Source organism: Numida meleagris, chromosome 3 (genome assembly GCF_002078875.1).
Source record: "Numida meleagris isolate 19003 breed g44 Domestic line chromosome 3, NumMel1.0, whole genome shotgun sequence".
NCBI lineage: Eukaryota > Metazoa > Chordata > Aves > Galliformes > Numididae > Numida > Numida meleagris.
Genome location: NC_034411.1, coordinates 15,066,103 through 15,084,683, shown reverse-complemented (window position 1 = coordinate 15,084,683; position 18,581 = coordinate 15,066,103). Strand labels below are relative to the sequence as shown.

General features: G+C 44.1%; 1 protein-coding gene across 3 annotated transcripts; it reads left to right on the top strand.

Moving 5' to 3' along the window:
* On the top strand, positions 20 to 18,394 carry SEC23B (Sec23 homolog B, coat complex II component). 3 transcript variants are annotated; one of them, XM_021391396.1, is made up of 21 exons: positions 20 to 176; positions 402 to 637; positions 2,470 to 2,527; positions 3,160 to 3,246; positions 3,452 to 3,688; positions 4,072 to 4,157; positions 4,940 to 5,084; positions 5,614 to 5,772; positions 6,597 to 6,712; positions 7,508 to 7,631; positions 8,019 to 8,099; positions 8,383 to 8,472; positions 9,240 to 9,346; positions 9,527 to 9,680; positions 10,992 to 11,069; positions 11,335 to 11,496; positions 12,346 to 12,432; positions 13,828 to 13,983; positions 15,219 to 15,284; positions 16,429 to 17,548; positions 17,832 to 18,394. In XM_021391396.1, the coding sequence occupies exons 2-20, from the start codon at positions 417 to 419 to the stop codon at positions 16,516 to 16,518; spliced, it is 2,304 nt and encodes a 767-aa protein (XP_021247071.1). In that variant the 5' UTR covers positions 20 to 176; positions 402 to 416; the 3' UTR covers positions 16,519 to 17,548; positions 17,832 to 18,394. The 3 variants fall into 3 exon arrangements, with proteins under 3 accessions (XP_021247071.1, XP_021247072.1, XP_021247069.1); XM_021391397.1 differs by having other exon boundaries at positions 73 to 302; XM_021391394.1 differs by having other exon boundaries at positions 74 to 637.

Genomic DNA, 18,581 nt, shown 5'->3' with positions numbered 1-18,581 from the left:
AGGGTCACGCAGAACAGCGCGCGGGATTTCCTTATCCAAGATGGCGGTGGAACAGCGGCCGTGGAAGGCGGGTCGTGCCGGTGCCGCCATCTTGTGTGAGGGCATCCCCCTACCGCTGAGCTGGCGTTGCTGGCCGCGCGGTGCCTGCCGGGAGAGAGCGGCGGCGGTGCGGGCAGGTGGGCGCTGCCGGGAGCCGGGACTGGGGGAGAAGCACGGGGCGTGGGCCGCGAACTGTCCCGACGGAAAGGACTGGGGCCTCGGCTGTGAGCTGGGACACAGTGCCGTACGCAGAGGGGCCTGAGGTCACTGGACATTTTTTTGGCCTTTCGCTCTGTGAGGAGGGCGGGCTGGTGTTTGCAGTGTGCGTTTTGGTCTGAGATCGGCCTTCCCTCTGCACTCAGAGCTGCTGCGGCCCCATGGCGACCTACCTGGAGTTCATTCAGCAGAACGAGGAGCGCGACGGCGTGCGCTTCAGCTGGAACGTGTGGCCGTCCAGCAGGCTGGAGGCTACGCGGATGGTCGTGCCGCTGGCCTGCCTGCTGACCCCGCTGCGGGAGCGCCCGGACCTGCCGCCCGTGCAGTACGAGCCCGTGCTCTGCAGCAGGCCCACCTGCAAAGCCGTGCTCAACCCGCTCTGGTACGAAACTCTGAGCTGGGGGGGGTTGGGGAGGCTGGGGAGCGTCTGGTTTGTATCTCAGTGTGCCTGATGTATCTAGGCTGGATGGATGGGCTGAGGACAATGGAATGATGTTCAGCACGACCAAGTGCCGGGTCCTGCACTTTGGCCACAACAACCCCCAGCATCGCTACAGGCTCGGGGCAAAGTGGCTGCAAAGCTGCACAGAGGAAAAGGATCTGGGGGTGTAAGCTGTCAATTGGCTGAACACAAGCCAGCAGTGTGCCCAGGTGGCCAACAAGGCCAATGGCGTCAAGACTTGTATCAGCAGTAGAGCTGCCAGCAGGAGCAGGGAGGTGATCGTCCCCCTGCGCTCAGCTCTGGCGAGGCTGCACCTCGAGTGCTGTGTTCAGTGCTGGACCCTTCACTATAGGGAAGACATCGAGGCCCTGGAGCAAGTTCAGAGAAAGGCAGCGAAGCTGTGAAGGGTCTGGAGCACAAATCTTATGGGGTATGGGTGAGGGAACTGAGATGGTTCAGTCTGGAGAAGAAGAGGCTCAGGGGAGATGTTACTGCTCTCTACAACTGCCTGAGAGGAGGTTGTGGAGAGGTGGGGGTTGGCCTTTTCTCCCAGGTAACAGTGATAGGACCAGAGGGAATGGTCTCAGTTTGCACTGGGGAAGTTCAGGCTGGATATTGGAAAAAATTTCTTCTCAGAAGAGCAGTAAGGCAGTAGCATAGGCTGCCCAGGGAAGTGGTGGAGTCACCACCCCTGGGAGTGTTCAAGAACTGCAGAGAGGGTGGCACTGAGGGACATGATTAGTGGGCATGGGGGTGGTGGGTTGATGGTTGGGCGTGTTGATCTTAGAGGTCTTTTCCAACCTTAATAATTCTATGGTTATTCCTCATTCCCCTTTTTCTCAGCCTAGTGCTTGGCAGCCTCTTTCTTTTAGATATACTGAGTATGTTGAAAGCCCTGCATGCCTGGTGAGGTGTGTTGAATGCCACCCGCTGCTGGAGCTGCCAGAGCATGAGGAGAGAGGTGTGTCTTCAGGGAGGCTGTTAAGCTGGAGATAGTATGGAAATGGGCAACCCTGTTACCATCCTAGAGAATGTTGTGGTGAATGATGAAACTTAAAGATACTGTTTATACTGGTGTTATCCTCTGGGCAGTGGCGTTTGCTTGATTTCCTGCTTTCTATACATCCCCTTGCTCATAGGCCAGCTCCAGTATGAATATCAAAGTTTTCTTTGGAGTTTTGCTGAGAATGTAAGAGAAATAATCTTTGTCCTAAAATCGTGCTAAGGTCATAATTCCTTGGAACACAGTTGTGGGCCACAAAAAAAAACAAAACAAAACAAAAAAAACAGCAAGAGGAAGTAGGAAGAGGTCAAACCCATGAAGGAAGAATAAGGCCAGGCTTCACTGCGCTAGCAGTCAACGTAGTATGTCATAATGGGTTGAGGAGAGGAAATTCCTTGGGTCAGAGAGCAGCTAATTTGTTCTGTGTTTGTACAGAATGTGAGTGAATGGCTTCTGCTGCTCTATGACTGGAGTACTTGTTTGCTGCAACTGTACAAACAGCAAGGTGACTGAGATAAGCCTCGGCATAGTGAAAGAGTGATTAGGTGCAAACGTTTGCGTACCGCATCCTAAGCTTTGAAGATCTGTTGGTGATCCCTCATGCTAACAAGCCTGGAAGCAGCCAGAGCTAACAGGCTTTCTGTCTAAAACTGTCCATCAAGTTGAAGTGTCTGGTATTTTGTTTCTTCCTCACTGGTGCAGACAGCTGTGAGGCTGGGTTGTGAAATTGTTCCTGTACTTAAACTAATGCCTCACCTTTCCCTTGCAGCCAAGTTGACTATCGGGCCAAGCTCTGGGCTTGTAATTTCTGTTTTCAGAGAAATCAGGTAGGTTGAAAGAATGAGCAGTATTTTCATTTTTTCAGTGAGCATTTTACTGATGACCTCACCTGGCGAAGGGCGCTAAAAAGCAGCAGAAATTCCATCTGTCTAGATTTCATCTTGTGGCCTTTTCTCTTGTTGAACCCAGGCCAGAGTACTTGCTAATGAATCTGTTTTATGTGAAATTTTGCCTATTTTGAGTTGTTTTGCCAGTGATTTTAATAGCACAGAGAACATAGAAAATAGATAAAAAGCCAATTTGTTGCATGTGCTTCCAGTGTGGTTTTTGGTACGTGACATTTACTGTTCTTGCTGAGTATGAAATTTATTAGATTTGGGTGCACTTTTACTATCAGAAACAGTCACGTGGCTAAATAAGTTTCAGGTAATGTGGCTGCTGCTTTAGTCCTACCCTTAACTTACACTGGGCTGCGTAATTGTCGGTAGTGCTGGCCACTGTCATCTGTGCTTAGCAAAGCAGCAGTACAGGGCTCCAATGAGTTAACCAGGTCGGTGCTGTCAGTAGTAAATCAGTAATTGAATAAGCACATCATAAGCAGGGCAGCCTCTGTACTGCAGAGAGCCCTACATTTCTGCCCTGCAACTTTCTTGTTCTAATTTTTGGTTCTGTTTTTCAGTTCCCTCCAGCATATGCAGGCATATCTGAGGTCAACCAACCAGCTGAACTTATGCCTCAGTTTTCAACAATCGAATATATAGTGCAGGTAAATGGTTCATAGGCAAGCTTGTGGTCTCCAGAATTGTATTCTGTAAGATCTTTTGTATGTATTTGTTGTACATAATGGAAATAAGTAATACTCATGTAAGATGCTTGAGATAGGGCTCGTTTTATTCTTTGTCTGGAGTCATAGTACGAAGTGTCACCTAGCATATGTACATGCCCAGTAAATCCATCTCTCTCCGCATTAGCGAGGCCCACAGACGCCATTGATCTTCCTGTATGTTGTTGACACGTGCTTGGAAGAGGAGGACTTGCAGGCACTGAAGGAGTCCCTCCAGATGTCCCTCAGTCTGCTGCCTGCTGATGCTCTTGTGGGGCTTATCACGTTTGGCAGAATGGTCCAGGTTCACGAGCTGAGCTGTGAAGGGATTTCCAAGAGCTACGTGTTTAGGGGCACAAAAGACCTGACGGCTAAGCAAATCCAGGTATGTCCTGCCATCTGTTAGGACAGTGGCTTGTTCCTCCTGTTGCCACCACCACTGGTCTTTCAAGCACCAGCTTTGGGGAGGAAAGGAGGTTCAGCGTTCGTAATTATTTTTATGCTATTTCTCTGCCAGCACCTCTTGTGTCTTTTTGCTACTGTAAATTCTTTGAAAGCATGTCCAAGATGTTTTTTTTTAATATCTCATAACAGAACCATTGGTGTCTTCCTAATGAGAGTGCATATATTAATTATTTCACCATTTGTAATTTCTTTGATGGTACAGTGTTGCAGGCTTTAGGCTAGGTTGCTTGAAAGCAAACAGTGTCTAGTGTTTGAATATGGAGTCTCCTCTGCCTCCTTTTTTTTTTTTTTCCTTTTCTGTAGGATATGCTTGGTCTTTCAAGGCCAGCTGTCCCCATGCAACAAGGAAGGCCTCTTCAAGCTCCGGAGCAACCTGTTATTTCAAGCAGGTGAGTGCTACATAAGCAGAACCAGCAGAAGAGCAGGGTGGGTGTTTTATACCCGTTGGGGTCACACTTCTAAACCTAGGTTTTCCAAGAGGAGTTTTTGTAAGAAAACTTAAATGGTGTTGTCTTCTCACAGTGATTTCCCTGTGTCAAGTGATACAAATGGGTGAGATTTACTAGAGCCATTTTTTGGCCTTCTGTAGTGTCTTGATTTTGCAGTTACAAGAACGTAATTGCCATTCAGTCTGGGTTTCTCCTTGAAAAGTATAGCATAGCTGTCTTTGGAAAGCATTTTGTTCAAGGGTTGAATGTGTTTAGAGCAAGGGCTTCCTTTTTGGTTGACCAGCAAATGGAGGCCTCGTTTATGAGTAAAAATCCTTCAAGCCCTTGCTCAAATGAGTCAAAAAAAAAAAAAAAAAAAAAAAAACAATTGGCAGACAGGTAGTGCCCCCTGAACAGTGAAGCCATACTTCCCTGTGTTGAATAGAGTTGTTTGTTTTTTCTCAGCTCCTCTTTTTCTGTGGCAGCTCATATACCTTTTGTAGACTAAATCGCTGCTAAAGACCTTTCTGGTGCTTTGAGTGACTTTGCCTTCTTGTCAGTTCCTGGTGGCTTGCTTTGATCAATTTTGTTACTTTTCACAGGCCTGCTAGCTTGGAAAGCTTGAACTTAAAGGAATTTGCTTTATAACATTTTTGCTTCTGATAACTCTTGCAGTGTAATTAAACCATGGTAGGAACAGAGGCATGCTCGAAGTGGGAAAACATTTCATTTCAATATTTCAGGTTTCTGCAGCCAGTACATAAGATTGACATGAATTTAACAGATCTCCTTGGAGAACTTCAAAGGGACCCGTGGCCAGTGACCCAGGGGAAGAGGCCTTTGCGTTCCACTGGAGTAGCTCTTTCGATTGCTGTTGGCTTGCTAGAGGTACTTTTACAGCAGCTGTTTGTTAGGGATGATCTGGTCAAAGTAAGCACCTGGCAGTCTTTGCTGAGACATGTAGAGGTTTGCGGTCCAGTTACATTGAGATGTAGTGCTGCATTTTGCTGATGTCTGGCATGAGTTAGCTCCAGCTGGTGTAGAGCGGGCTAGGAATTCATATTTAAGTGTAAATTATGTAAAAGATGCAGGTGTTTAAAGGTTTCTGATTCTTAACTATGTTGCCATATGAAGGTGATCGTATGTGCTGTGGTTTTTTTGTTGTTTGTTTGTTTGTTTTTTGCAAGGATCATCTAAGGTGGAAGTAAAAAGAATAGAAACTGCCTACTTCCTATTGTGAAGGTTGTTGTAGCTTGAGTCTAAACTAGAGGGTGCCTGTCAGGAAATGTGTGGGCTGCCTGTAATGGAAATAGGTCTCTAATTGTATTGCAGACTAATGTACAGATTCTTCTCTGAAGAAAGCATTGTCCCTTTAAACATCCTCTCCTCGAGTTCTAATATAAGACTTTTATTTTAGGGCACATTTCCAAACACCGGGGCTAGAATAATGCTATTTACAGGTGGTCCACCAACGCAAGGACCAGGCATGGTGGTAGGAGATGAATTGAAAACACCCATTCGTTCTTGGCATGACATAGAGAAGGACAATGCGAGGTTCATGAAGAAGGCCACCAAGGTAGGTGCTGGTGTCAGCTGGGGGCAAAAGCACACACAGCAGCTTAGACTTGTTGCATGGCGGAGGTTGTTTAAAGACAACGAATGTTGTGTTGGAATATGGAGTGGGGTTGGGAGGAAGGAGATGATCCAAACCTACATAGGCAGCTGTCCAATATCCTTCTATAGGTAACAAGTGTATTATTTTCTTGATATGGAGTCAATATGTCCAGACATTTGCATGGCTGTTCATGAAACACAGGAGCCTTTCTGTGTGTTAAGGTATGAGAATGGTCAAGGGACGGGTGAAAGAGACATACTGTTAGTTACTTCTCCAAGTATGGTCTTGTGCCTTCTCAGAGAAAGAAGTGTTTCAGTGTTCTTGCCTAGCTGATGGTGAGTGGAAGTCCTTTCCTCTCCTTCAGGAGAGGGGGAGAAAACAAGCCTGTACTCCAAGAACTGGTAATTTCCAAAAAGGCTCCTTTTTCTCTTGACATGTGAAAGAGTTGTTAAAATATTAGGGATGAAATGTGCCTGTCAGCTTAAAGGAAGTAGTGCAATACTTGTCCTCTTAACCATCACCTGGAAAACTTTAGGTTCTTTATCACGAAGAGCCCGTGCTTGTACAATGGTAGCAATTCATGTCTTCTCTGCACTTGCAACTCAAGTTTATCCAAGGGCAAACATCCTAGGAGAGAGAATTGTGTTCAAGTAGATGGCTCTTTACCTTTACAGCACCTGACGTTTGTGCTTTGTGCCTCAATGTGTTGACTTCAGCTGGAGAGTGGAGGAGAAGTTGCCTGATGCAGCATCCTAACTATTGTGTGTGTTGTCTGTTCTCCCCAGCACTATGAGACTCTGGCCAATCGCACTGCCACCAACGGGCATTGCATTGACATCTATGCCTGCGCCCTGGATCAGACTGGACTGCTAGAGATGAAATGTTGTGCAAACCTCACTGGGTATGTCCGTAACAGGAAATGCAAGGGTGGCACTTTTTTTTTGAGGGGAAGAACAGTTCAGGAGGCAGTTAGTTTTCTATCAGGGCAAAAGGGTGAGATTTTCGTTATTTTATTCTAAATTGTGGTTTGAATTTGCCAGGAGTTACATGGCAAACCTCTCCTGGTCCCAGTCCACATTTCTGAAGCCTCAAAGTAGCGTAAGAGTTAACACTGCTGGTAGAAAACTCAATGTCCTGCTTTGGAGAAAGGTATTCTAAAGCATGATGCAATATGTCTTGCAAATGCCTTCTGTCTCTTCAAACGCCTTGGCAGGTTGCAAGTATCCTTTGCAGAACTGATGGGACGTAGATCCCATCATGTGTTGTGGTGTGTGCGTGACTGAAGTGCCATCAGTTTCAGGCATGGTGGGTAGAAGCTTTCATTGTGTTGGCCAGATTTTCTCATGCTTAACAGCTCATTTTGCTTTCTTAGGGGAAGTAGGCTGAGCAAAGCTCTCTACTGGGTAGAGATGTTTGTAACCAGTGGAAACAGGAGCATTTTTAAGGCAGCTGAAGGGATGTCAAGAAGTATAGTTGAGAAAGCAAGCTGGCAAAGATGGAGCACTAACTTGTCTGGCTTTGGAGGCATCCATGAACCTGCGTTCCCTGATGTGAATTCTACCTATGCAAAGGCATGCTTTAAAACAGTTTCTGCCTGTGTTTGCATGCATGAGAGTTGGAGGGGTTGTATCCTTGGTGATGCACTTCTATTTCTCAATTGTTTCAATTCCCTTGTGTATTTTTTTTTCCTTCTCAGAGGACATATGGTGATGGGAGATTCCTTCAACACTTCTCTCTTCAAGCAGACCTTCCAGCGGGTGTTCAACAGAGGGCTCAATGGGGAATTTCGCATGGCTTTTGGTGCAAATTTGGAAGTGAAGGTGAGAGATCAGTTTAACTGGCTGATGTTAACTTAAAATTGCAAGCGCTATTGATTGGACGAGTTGACTAGGTATCTGTGTGTAGAAAATTCTACGTCTTTGAGGTCAGCTGTCAGCTTTTCTTTGGAAAAAGCATCATATTGGAATGAGTGAAGGCATTTTTTTTTATTTGAAAGCATATTAAATTTGTGTTTTAAAAAAAAAAAAAAGCTGAGCTTACATTCACCAACTGTGGCAGTAGGTGACCTGGGAGAGTACTCAAAGATACTTTCCTTGGCAGCCTGGTATGTTCATCTTCTGATCAAAGCTGAGCACCTGATATAGTCTGTGTGTGTTCTATTTGACTAACTTGATTTTTTTTTAAGAACTTTTTAAATCTTGTTCTAGACATCCAGGGAGCTGAAAATTGCAGGAGCTATTGGACCATGTGTATCCCTGAACGTGAAAGGACCGTGTGTTTCTGAAAATGTAAGTTTCCAACATGAAAGAAAACTATATTCAAGTAGGAAATAAAGAGTGTAAAATTTCTGTCTAGACCTACAGCTTAACTAGAACGTGAGAAAAGGCAGTGTTTGCTAGACTAAATTCTTGTCCCATAACGCTGCCTTCTAACCGCATTACCCTCAGTAACTTAATCCACACCCTGAAGATAAGAAATGCAGAAGGAATGCCTTGTGTCTCTGATCAGAATTTAACATCAGCTGACCTTAATTACTGCCAAATGCTAAAAGCTGATCTCAATTCTGTGCAGGAACTCGGAACTGGAGGAACATCTCAGTGGAAAATTTGTGGTCTGGATCCCAGCACAACTCTGGCCATTTACTTTGAAGTGGTAAATCAGGTCAGCCCTGGCTTTTTTTTGTTTTCATTTTTATATACCAAGTGTTTGTAACAGGACCAGGAAGTCCAGTGGCATCTCTTGTGTTGTAGATGGATGGTTGCAAAGTAGACAAGTGTTTTGTGCCAAAGTAACATTCATAGAGGTTGTTTCCGTATTTATAAATTGCATAAAATTTTTACTTTGTACAAAATCTGTGTTCTTTCTCCTTATCTTCTTCCAATGGCATTCATTTCACAAAGAAGAATTTGTCTTTTTGCTGTTAGATCCTGTGGAGAATAAAAGTACAAATGCCTCACTTCTTGGAGAATTGATCCTCCAATTTATTATATGAGATGGCTCAGAAGCAACTTCAGGGTGTGGAAGCTTCTGAGCACTTGGTAGCTAGGAGTACTAACACAAAGGAGTTCTAATCCATGCCCACTGGGCTGTGTGGGTTCCCTGTTGTTGGGAACAGGGCCCAAAGGGCCTTTAGTCAGACCTTGCACTGCCGTGCTAATGTTCAGTGCTGCAGGGATGATAATAAGTTGCTGCCACGTTTTAAGGGACAAGCTGATAAAGTGTCAGGGATAGCATTAAAAATGCACCCAGAACCACTATACTTTGAGGGCCGTTATAAAACACAACGCTAACAGATGTGTGTCTCTTCTCTGGTCCATCTCAAGCTTGAACTTAACTCTGTTCAGCAAATGCCCTGGATTTGTCTCTGGAGTATGCAAACCTATCGCAAAGCCAGCCTATGTTGAAGGCTTTCCATGTTTAATTTGCAGCACAACGCACCAATACCTCAGGGAGGCCGAGGGGCAGTACAGTTTGTCACTCAGTATCAACACTCCAGCACACAGAAACGCATTCGTGTCACCACCATAGCCAGAAAGTGAGTACCTCATGCTGGTTCTTTGGCAGAATTGCAGAAATGTAAGCCACAGTCTGTGCTGCTATTGTTTTAGGCTTTTATTATGTTCATTGGCCACAGAGTATTTGGGATGGGGAAATAAGTGTGGATTGGGTTTTGCTGATGACAGATTTTGCACTAACACTTTTACTAATCCTTTAGCTGGGCAGATGCACAAAGTCAACTCCAGCACATAGAAGCTGCGTTTGACCAGGAAGCAGCTGCCGTGCTGATGGCACGGCTGGGAGTGTACAGAGCTGAGTCTGAGGAGGGACCTGATGTCCTGCGATGGCTGGACAGACAGCTGATCAGACTGGTAAGACTGATTGAATGCACTCAACTGAAATTAAGGCTGCCGTGAAAATAATCTCTTGGAATGAAAGCACCATTCTTTTTCCAGACTGACTTGCTACATTTGTGCTCTGATCATGGTCTGATAGTATGTGATAACTCAGAAGGCAGTATGATCAGTAATTTGGTGATGGGATAGGTAAGCATCCCTTTGTGCTGAAAGAGTTAAACCTCGAGATTGAAGAAGTAATAGTGAAATGATAATGCAGGTGGGAAGCTCTGCTTAAGCAGGTCAGGTTATGGTCAGGTGCTGTGGGTCTTGTTCAGGTGAGTTTTTATGATCTCCAAGGATGGAATTTCTCTTGCTTCTTGATAGCCTATTTCAAGATTTGATCACAGTTACTGTGATTTACTATTGTTATTTCTTATATTCAATCAGAATTCCAGTTTATCCAGTTACCTGTTAGGTAGCTATACACTGTATGACACCGGATTCCAGGCTGAACAAACTCAGCTTTTTAGGCCCCTGTTCCTTTGCCAGCTTGCTGGCATCTACTGGCCTTGCTTCGGTGTATCTATGTTTGTTTTGAGCTAGGAAGTTTCAAACTAGATGCAGCATTCAGATAGGATCTCACCAGGGTCAAGTTCAGAGGAGTTATCACTTCCCAGGTAGTGGCATTCTTCTGCACCTTCATACTGTCTCTTTCTTCAGATTTCACAGGCCTGAATTGCCAAAATCCAAATCACTTCTGACTTAGTCTGAATACTCATGTGAATTTGACACTAACAATTATGGCACATCAGATGCTGGAAAGAACAGAGAAAATATCAAATAAAAATTTGAGCACCGAATCACACATGGGCATGCTGCATGCTGAAATGATTGTGGAGTCATCTGTGGTTGATAAAGAATTTTTAAATTTATAAAAAAGTTGATAAAGAACGACTTGTTTTCAGTGAAGCATTTGGTGAAATTTTAGTTTGTTGTTGCTTTAGAGGGAAGTAAGAGATGCTGCAGAAGTGTTTTGTAGTGTACAAAGCAGGTTAAGATGTAGTGTCCCTGATCCAGTGGAAAAAATGGCTAGTACTAGAAGCACTATTTCCTTCATTGTTCGATAACTTTGAATCTAGATTCAAAATTAAAGATTTTTATATACATATAAAAATAAATAGGTGATTGAATTGTCATTGTCATTCCAGTAAGCTACAGAAGTTACTGACTTAAACAAATAGCCTGTTAAATTCTTGCTGCGACATTCATGACATACAAAACCTGTTCCAAAAAATGTTGATTCTGAGAGAGAGATTAACAGAGGATGCATTTTGCTTCCAACAGTGTCAGAAATTTGGACAATACAACAAAGATGATCCCAACTCCTTCAGACTGTCGGAGTCATTTTCTTTGTATCCCCAGGTAAGAACCTTCTTGGAGCTATGGAAAAAGATAGCAAGGGTGAGTGATGATAAAGCATCTTGTAGCATTAAGCAGACTTGTGAGGGAAGGAACAGATACTTGTTGAATTTGTTGGGCTGGGCTTGTAGTTCAGTGCTACAAATAACTGGTAAGTGAAGAATGTTGAGGAGTTCACTGGGGGATTTTTTTTCAAGGAATTTGCTGTTAACAAGGTGCAGAAGTTTTGGCAGCTCACTGATACTTGTCACTCATCTCTCTGGTGCAGTTCATGTTCCATTTGCGACGCTCGCCATTCCTGCAGGTTTTCAATAACAGTCCGGATGAATCTTCTTATTACCGTCACCACTTTGCTAGGCAAGATCTCACCCAGTCTCTCATTATGATTCAGCCCATCCTTTATGCTTATTCTTTCCATGGACCTCCTGAGGTAAGTCTGTGTTTATCAGAGAGAGGTGAGTCAATCCAAAATAAAGAGCGTTCAGTCAGGATAACATTAGTTCATCAAAAAGGTCCTTATCTATTTTTCTTACTTAAAATTAATTACTGAAGAATGAGATGGGGCAATGTACAATACAAGTTATGTTTTCAGTAGTCTTACTCTTTGTATGTCAATTATACTTTCTGTAGGCTTTTAAAATACACATGTACACCCAAAAAAAGAAGCCCCAAAAAGGTAATGCTGCATCTGGTGCCTGACAGCTAGCAGTAGTGTTTTTTCTTCTCTGCCAGAGGCTGCCATCTCCACCATGTAAGTCAGCAAGCCTGTGCTGTCATAATCACAGAATTGTAGGGGTTGGAAGGGACCTCTAGAGATCAAGTCCGGCTGTTTGTTTTCAGCTGTTTAAGCAGCAGCACTCAACTGCTGGTCAGACTTTATTAATTTATGTTGACTGCTAGCTTGAATGGAGCGTGTCTGGCAGGAAGGAAATGCAGAAGCTGCTGCGGAAGCACTTTAAAACCTTTCTGGCAGCATTTGCCAGAGTGTATGTATTAAATCTCTTATTTTTCTTGGCTTCTTCTCAAGATCATTAAACTTGATAGCCATTGAAATGGCTTTCTCACATACTGCATTTCATACAGTAGCTGGGGACCTGCTGCTCGGTTCAGTGATGCCACAGGAGGCTGATGGTGCTCTGTGAGACATTCACATGAGCAGCAGCCCTTGACAGACAGAACACTCCTCTGTACTCGTGGGGCTGAGCAAGTTGTTCCCCTGAACTGTGAAGGTTAATACAGTTTTGAGGTTTTAATAACGATTGAACTTTATTTTCCATAGCCAGTGCTTTTGGACAGCAGCAGCATTCTTCCTGACAGAATCCTACTGATGGATACTTTCTTCCAGATAGTTATCTACCTTGGTGAGGTATGGTGAGATGTATTCTTCCTCTGAACTCTCTTCCTCCTACCATGCATGCAAACTATGCTACTGTTAGTACAGAATGAACTGCTTGCAAAGCCTACCCCTGGCATAACAACATCACGTGCCTGTTGCCAGTTGTAATTCATAAAAATCCTATTGCAATAGTTAAGTATATGTTCTGCTGTGAGCAATAGCTGTCAAGTTAGCTTGGAAACAAAGGTGAACTTTCCTTGCTGTGCCTGGAAAGGGCCAGAGAAAATTGAATCTAAGTAGAGCAGAGAGACCTGCAGTTTGATTTGTCAGATGTGATATAATTGGTTGCTGGGTTTTGACACTTAAATACCGCTACTCTGAAAGAAATCAGTTGTGAGTTTTGCCAGCTTCTGCTTTTAAGTACTGGATGCTCTTTACACCTGCTCCTGTACTGAGGTATAGGCTCCTTCTGAACCTCCAGATTTAGATCAATATCTAAAGCTTTGGCTTTCCAGTGCCTTTTCAGCATGAAGACCTGAAGAACTGTGTTGGAATCCTGCAGGGTTTTGTAAGGGAGCACTAAGCTACTGTAGTTGGGTGATAGAAATGTCTCACACCCTAAAGAAGTTATGATGTAGAGGGTGAAGCTGGCTTACTTCTCTCTTCTTTCTCTAGAAATGTCCCTTTTATTTGATGCTTAGTGAATTTTTTGGAGAGGTGTTTTAACTCTTCTCTTTGTTTTTGAACCAAGCTTCTGACTTATAATGACCGTTACTAGAATCTTTAAAGATTGGCATGATAGCCTGCAGCTGCTCCATTATTGTCTCCCCACATTCTTCCATGTAGTATTTGTCCTCTCTGAAAAGTGAGCAGTGATAGTCAGTCCACACAAGCAGATGTTGAATGGTGGAGTCAATAGTGACAGTAAACCTTCCCAGGTTACTTTAAACAGTGCCTACCGACCTCAGCTATTGGGAAGCAAGTGACTCATCAACTGGGTAAAATTAGACAATGTTAAATGTGTGACAGAGGAATTACCAGCTACATGTGGACCTTGAAAATAATGTAAAGCAATGACTGTTCCACTTAAGACCACATCAGATTCAGAACATCACTGATTTATAAAAGCTTTGCGCTTTTATGTCACGGCAGGCAGAAGCATAATGGCTTGAAGTTCACTTTGAACAAATTGCTCTTGTACTACACAGGCTGCTATCCAATTCTGCGTTGAGTGCATGTTCTTAACTTAAGGAACAGACAGAAAATAAACAACGCTATTGACAGAATAGTGAAAGCATGTCTTTGTCCTGCGCTGTGTAAGCAGAAGTGCATGTAATAGTCTGTTACCTTAAGATGTGCTGGTTAAAAAGGGGAGGCCTGTAGACATCTCTGCTATCTCTTTATTTCCTCCGTCCCTGTGAGCAGACTATTGCACAGTGGCAGAAAGCTGGTTACCAAGACATGCCTGAATATGAAAACTTTAAGCATCTACTGCAAGCTCCACTGGATGATGCCCAGGAAATCTTGCAGACCAGATTCCCAATGCCACGTTATGTCCACACTGAGCATGGGGGAAGTCAGGTAAGGAGGTTTATCTAAGAACCGTCTCTGTTGCACAAAGCAAATACCTGTTTTTTTTCTTCGTTTACTAAGTAAATAGTTCTTTAAATTAAATTCAGTGGTAATTTAGCTCTTAAAAGTATAAAGCTTTTATATTTTCTCATGAGCTCTTAATGCATCCGTGTCAAGCCAATAAGCCAATTGCTCCCTGGGTATATTTTTGAATTCCAAGGATAGAAAGAGAAGGAAAAAAAAAGCCAATGTAAATATCTTTTTATTCCTTAAGCGGTGGGAAATAAATGGTTTTGCTGTGTATCTAAACTTCCTGAGACAGGGAGTGCAGTTAGTTGGCTAGGGCAGTCAGGCTGAATGTTTGAACATCTTTTATTCTCAGATACCAAATGAGGATATAAAATGGTCTCTATTTTTGCTCTTCTTGGAATTATAGTAGTTCAGTGTTTGTCTACTGCTAGCCCATTGTTTGTAGCAGTGAAGAGGCAGGAATTGGTTCTCCAAAACAAAACTTTGGTATTAATTTCTGGTGTGAGCATATTATCCTGGTTCTCCACTGACCTCTTTTCTGATGTATGGAAAAGGGCTTACAAGGGACACTGCTGATGCTATGTCCATGTTGCATGGAACTAGAGCTGCCATGCTTGACAAGCACCACTTGCTGTAGCAGAGCACCTGGAGAAACTTAAAAGGTGATGTTACCCTTTCAAAATGGAGGGTAGAGAGTTCTCTCATAGAGATCTGCCACCACCAACTGACTCCAGAATAACAGCAGGGAAAGGAATGCAATCATATTCTTGCTCTCTGAGATAACAGCAGGGTGCCCTGACTTTTGATTCCCCCTTTTTTCTTCCCCCAAGGTTTCTTCCTCAATCTTACTCTGTTATGTGATGTTCCCCAATGTTACTACTTTCAAAACAATTTGTAAAACTGTAACACATTGTAGCAATACTGTTGTCTGCCCCATGGGAGTCAGGGCTATGTCCTAAAACCTTTTTTTTCTTTTCCAAACATCTGTCCTTTCTGAGCACTACTATTAAAAGTAAGCAGATTCTTACTTTTAAGTCTAGTAAAATTGTTTGTGAAACAAGGCTATTTCTTGGAAACTTGTTTCAGTTAAACAAGTACTTTGCTTGTAAAAGCAAACGAACATCATCAGTCGTGTATCTAAGGAGATAATTCTTAGGGGAGCTGACATTTCTGTCATACTGCAAAAATGTTTTTCCCATGTTTTGTCTTTACAGGCCCGATTCCTGTTGTCTAAAGTGAACCCTTCTCAGACCCACAATAACCTCTATGCATGGGGACAGGTAAGCAATGGAAGAGCCTCTCATATTTGGGAATGCTGTAAAATGTACATTCACATAATTGTCTGCATATAGCTGTCCTATTTATCACATAGTATTTGGCCTCAGAGTGGGAGTGGGCTGTGTTTGTCCTGCTCTTCTTATCTAACAGCTTTTTGCAAGACATACATAGTTGGCTTTGAAAATCTTACATTGCTTTTGAATACAAGGAAACAAGGTTATTTCTGTGCACGAGATGATCTGTAATGGAATTACTGTCTGAGACTGTAATAGCTGTAGCATTTTAAAAGACAACTGATTGAATAGGTTTGTCTCTTCAGGCAGGCTGGATTTTTATTCATCCTGATTATTGAAGGCCATGGTTGTCAAGATAAACAGTAGTGGTGGTGAGCACTAGATTACACTATGTTCAGAATAAAGTTTTCAAGCCTGGACATGATGAAACTCCTGCTTCTGTTCTTGGGTGGAATTCCCCCCAGATTTTCAGCATATTGTGATTTTTTTTGCTTTTTCTAATGGATGGCTGTCTGAGTAGAGGTGCTGCAGAACAGCCCAGTACCTCAGCAGCCCGATCACAGCAGGAGATGAGTGGTTTCCAGCAGTAGTGGTTTTGTCCCTTTGATCTGTCCTGTAACTGAGTTACCTACATAGGGCATGGGCAGACAAGGAGAATGTATTTTGTGGCTGCTGCTGATGGAAGCAGCTAAGTTGATTCAGAAACTCTTACAGGTTTTAGATGACCTGAGGTAGAAATTGATTTTCACCTTCTGTTACAAATCTGATGTAAAACCCTTAGTCCAGAGTTAGTGTATTTAGTTTTCTGTAACTAGCATATGGATATGTATAGATCTGATTTTCTGTGAATAATAGATTTTTATGTCTTCTGCCTTGTTTGTGTAGAGCCTTGAGCAGAAATCTTCCTAATGTGTTAGAAGGAAGAGACTTTTCTGCAATAGTGCAGGTGGCATTGAAAGATATTGTCAGTGCTTTTGTCACAAAGTAGCATCTTTTCTGGTGGATTGCCCTTTACAGGGAAAAAGGTTTAGCAGGCAGTTAGCTCAGAGGGCTGACATCTGATTTGCTTTTGGTTAGTCCCCAGGGCTAGCTGCACTGCTTCAGGCTTGTTATTTCTTTAATTTGTCCACAGGAATCGGGAGCCCCAATCCTGACGGATGATGTCAGTCTGCAAGTGTTCATGGACCACCTCAAGAAGCTGGCAGTCTCGAGTGCGGCGTGACTTGATCGAACCCAGAACTATAAATGGGAGAGTTACATATATCATGGTGATGACAGAAGTGGAATGACTTATTTACATTTCCTTTTAGACTAAGGTTTTTAAGTATTAAATGAAATAAATATGTGGGGAGAGCTTTGTACTTTGCCCTTCTAGATATTAATTTATTTGTATTCCTTTTTTATCTCTGTTTATGCTACATTTCTCATACTGTATCTGGAGCCAAAGTATGTTTTATCTGGTGTAGATCTTAGCAGCCTTTAGCTTAATATGTAATGATCTGTCGTCTGAAGCGGTGGCTGTCGGCAACCAGGGGCTGAATTAATGGAAAATAAAACTGGATAAGAAAAGCATTAATTCTGAGTGCTGTCCCCCATTGAGCTGTATGTGCGATACATTTGCGTTTGGGAAAACACGCCACCAGGGGAGGTACAAACTATTACAAATAATTCCACTTGCTGTTCCGTAACTCATGGTTTCAGTCACGGATCTGAAATTCTATGCGGAATCAAAGAGTGACTTGAAGAACAGATGGTGTGGAATGCTTCTGAGGCTGAGCAGGGGCGTTTGAGGGTGCTTTGAATTCACTGTCTTCTCCAACTGTCTGAAAATCCAAGCCTTGTTGTTTTTTTTCTTTGTTTCTTGTTTTTAACTGTTATTTTTCCATTTCTGTCTTACTGATCCATGCATAGGTATTATGAATTGAGATACAAGTTTGCTGCAAATGCTGAAATGCACCTTCTGGCTCGCGCTGAGGCCGCGGCCTCTCCGTGCCGCCATCTTTCCTTCCCGCCCTTCAGCCACGGCGCATGCGTAGCCCCGCGCACGGCCCGCCGCCATCTTTCCGCTCCCAGCCAGAGCGCGTGCGTGTAGCGGCAGGCCCGCGCACGGGAGTTGCTGAGGGCGATGCGGGCGGTGGTGTGGAACACGCGCTCGGCGCTGCTGTACTCGATAGGCGGCTGGACCGTGCTGGGGGGCATGCTGCATTACACCTACAAGACCAGCGGCGGAGCCGAGGGCAGCGGCGTGCACGGTACGGGGCTCGCGGGGCCCCCTAGGCCCGAGCACAGCGCCTCAAATCACCTCCGCGGAGCGGGGCGGGGCGGCGGGCCTGGGGCGGGAGGGGAAGGTTGGGCTGAGGGGCCGAAGGGGGCGGGGCTTGGCCGAGCTGGGGAAGATGACGGGTAGGCTGGAGGCGTCTGTGGCTGCTGGTTGGCCCGGGGAAAGGATGGCGCATTTTAACGCGAAGCTCTTTTTTTTTTTTTTTTTTTTTTTTTTTTTTTTTTTTTTTTTTTTCTCCTCTCCCCGTCCGTTAGAGAACGAAACCAATGATAAGGCGAACGAAGAGCTCACCAGAAAAACGGTGGTTGCAAATATGCCCATAGGGTTACAGATCACCACGGTAACGACGTACCATAAGGAATTGCCTCCTCTCACGCGGCTGCTCCGGCGCATGGCAGCCTTCTTTACTTCCAGCAGCAGTGCCCCCCCATCTGAGAACTGAGCAGTCAGGGACGTGGAATGTGGTGCTGTGGAGGAGAGCCTGAGGACGTTATCCTGTTGTCTGGCACCGCCCCGTTGGTTGGAGACAATTCTGTTGCGTTGTTGAAACAACAGATCCGTGTCCAAAATTCCTTTGCAAAACTCATAGGCCTTCTTGCCTGCGCACATCAATGCTGTTCCTTGCACACATCCTCAAATTATTAAACATGAACTAGGTTCATCTGAGTCTTGTGAGATGGTGGTGAGCTGGAGTGCTACCCAGCAGGCTGGCCTGGTGCTGCAGTAGCTTTTTTGTGAGGATTTCCCAGCATAGGTGCTGCTGTGCATAAGCTGCTCTCTCAATTGATTGGGTCTAAAATAAAATATTAAAGAATTATTAAGTGGGAAAGAATGCAGTTTAATCTTTGGGGTGTAAGAGTTGTCATCCTTCAGAAAGAAGCAGGCAGGGTGTACAGCTTTGTTCTTTCAGACGGATGGCTGCCTGTCCCTGTACTCATGCCCCTTTCCCTCAGTTTGCTGAGTCTCATTTCTGTACCTCCTCTTAGAGCTGCTTTCGCTTTATT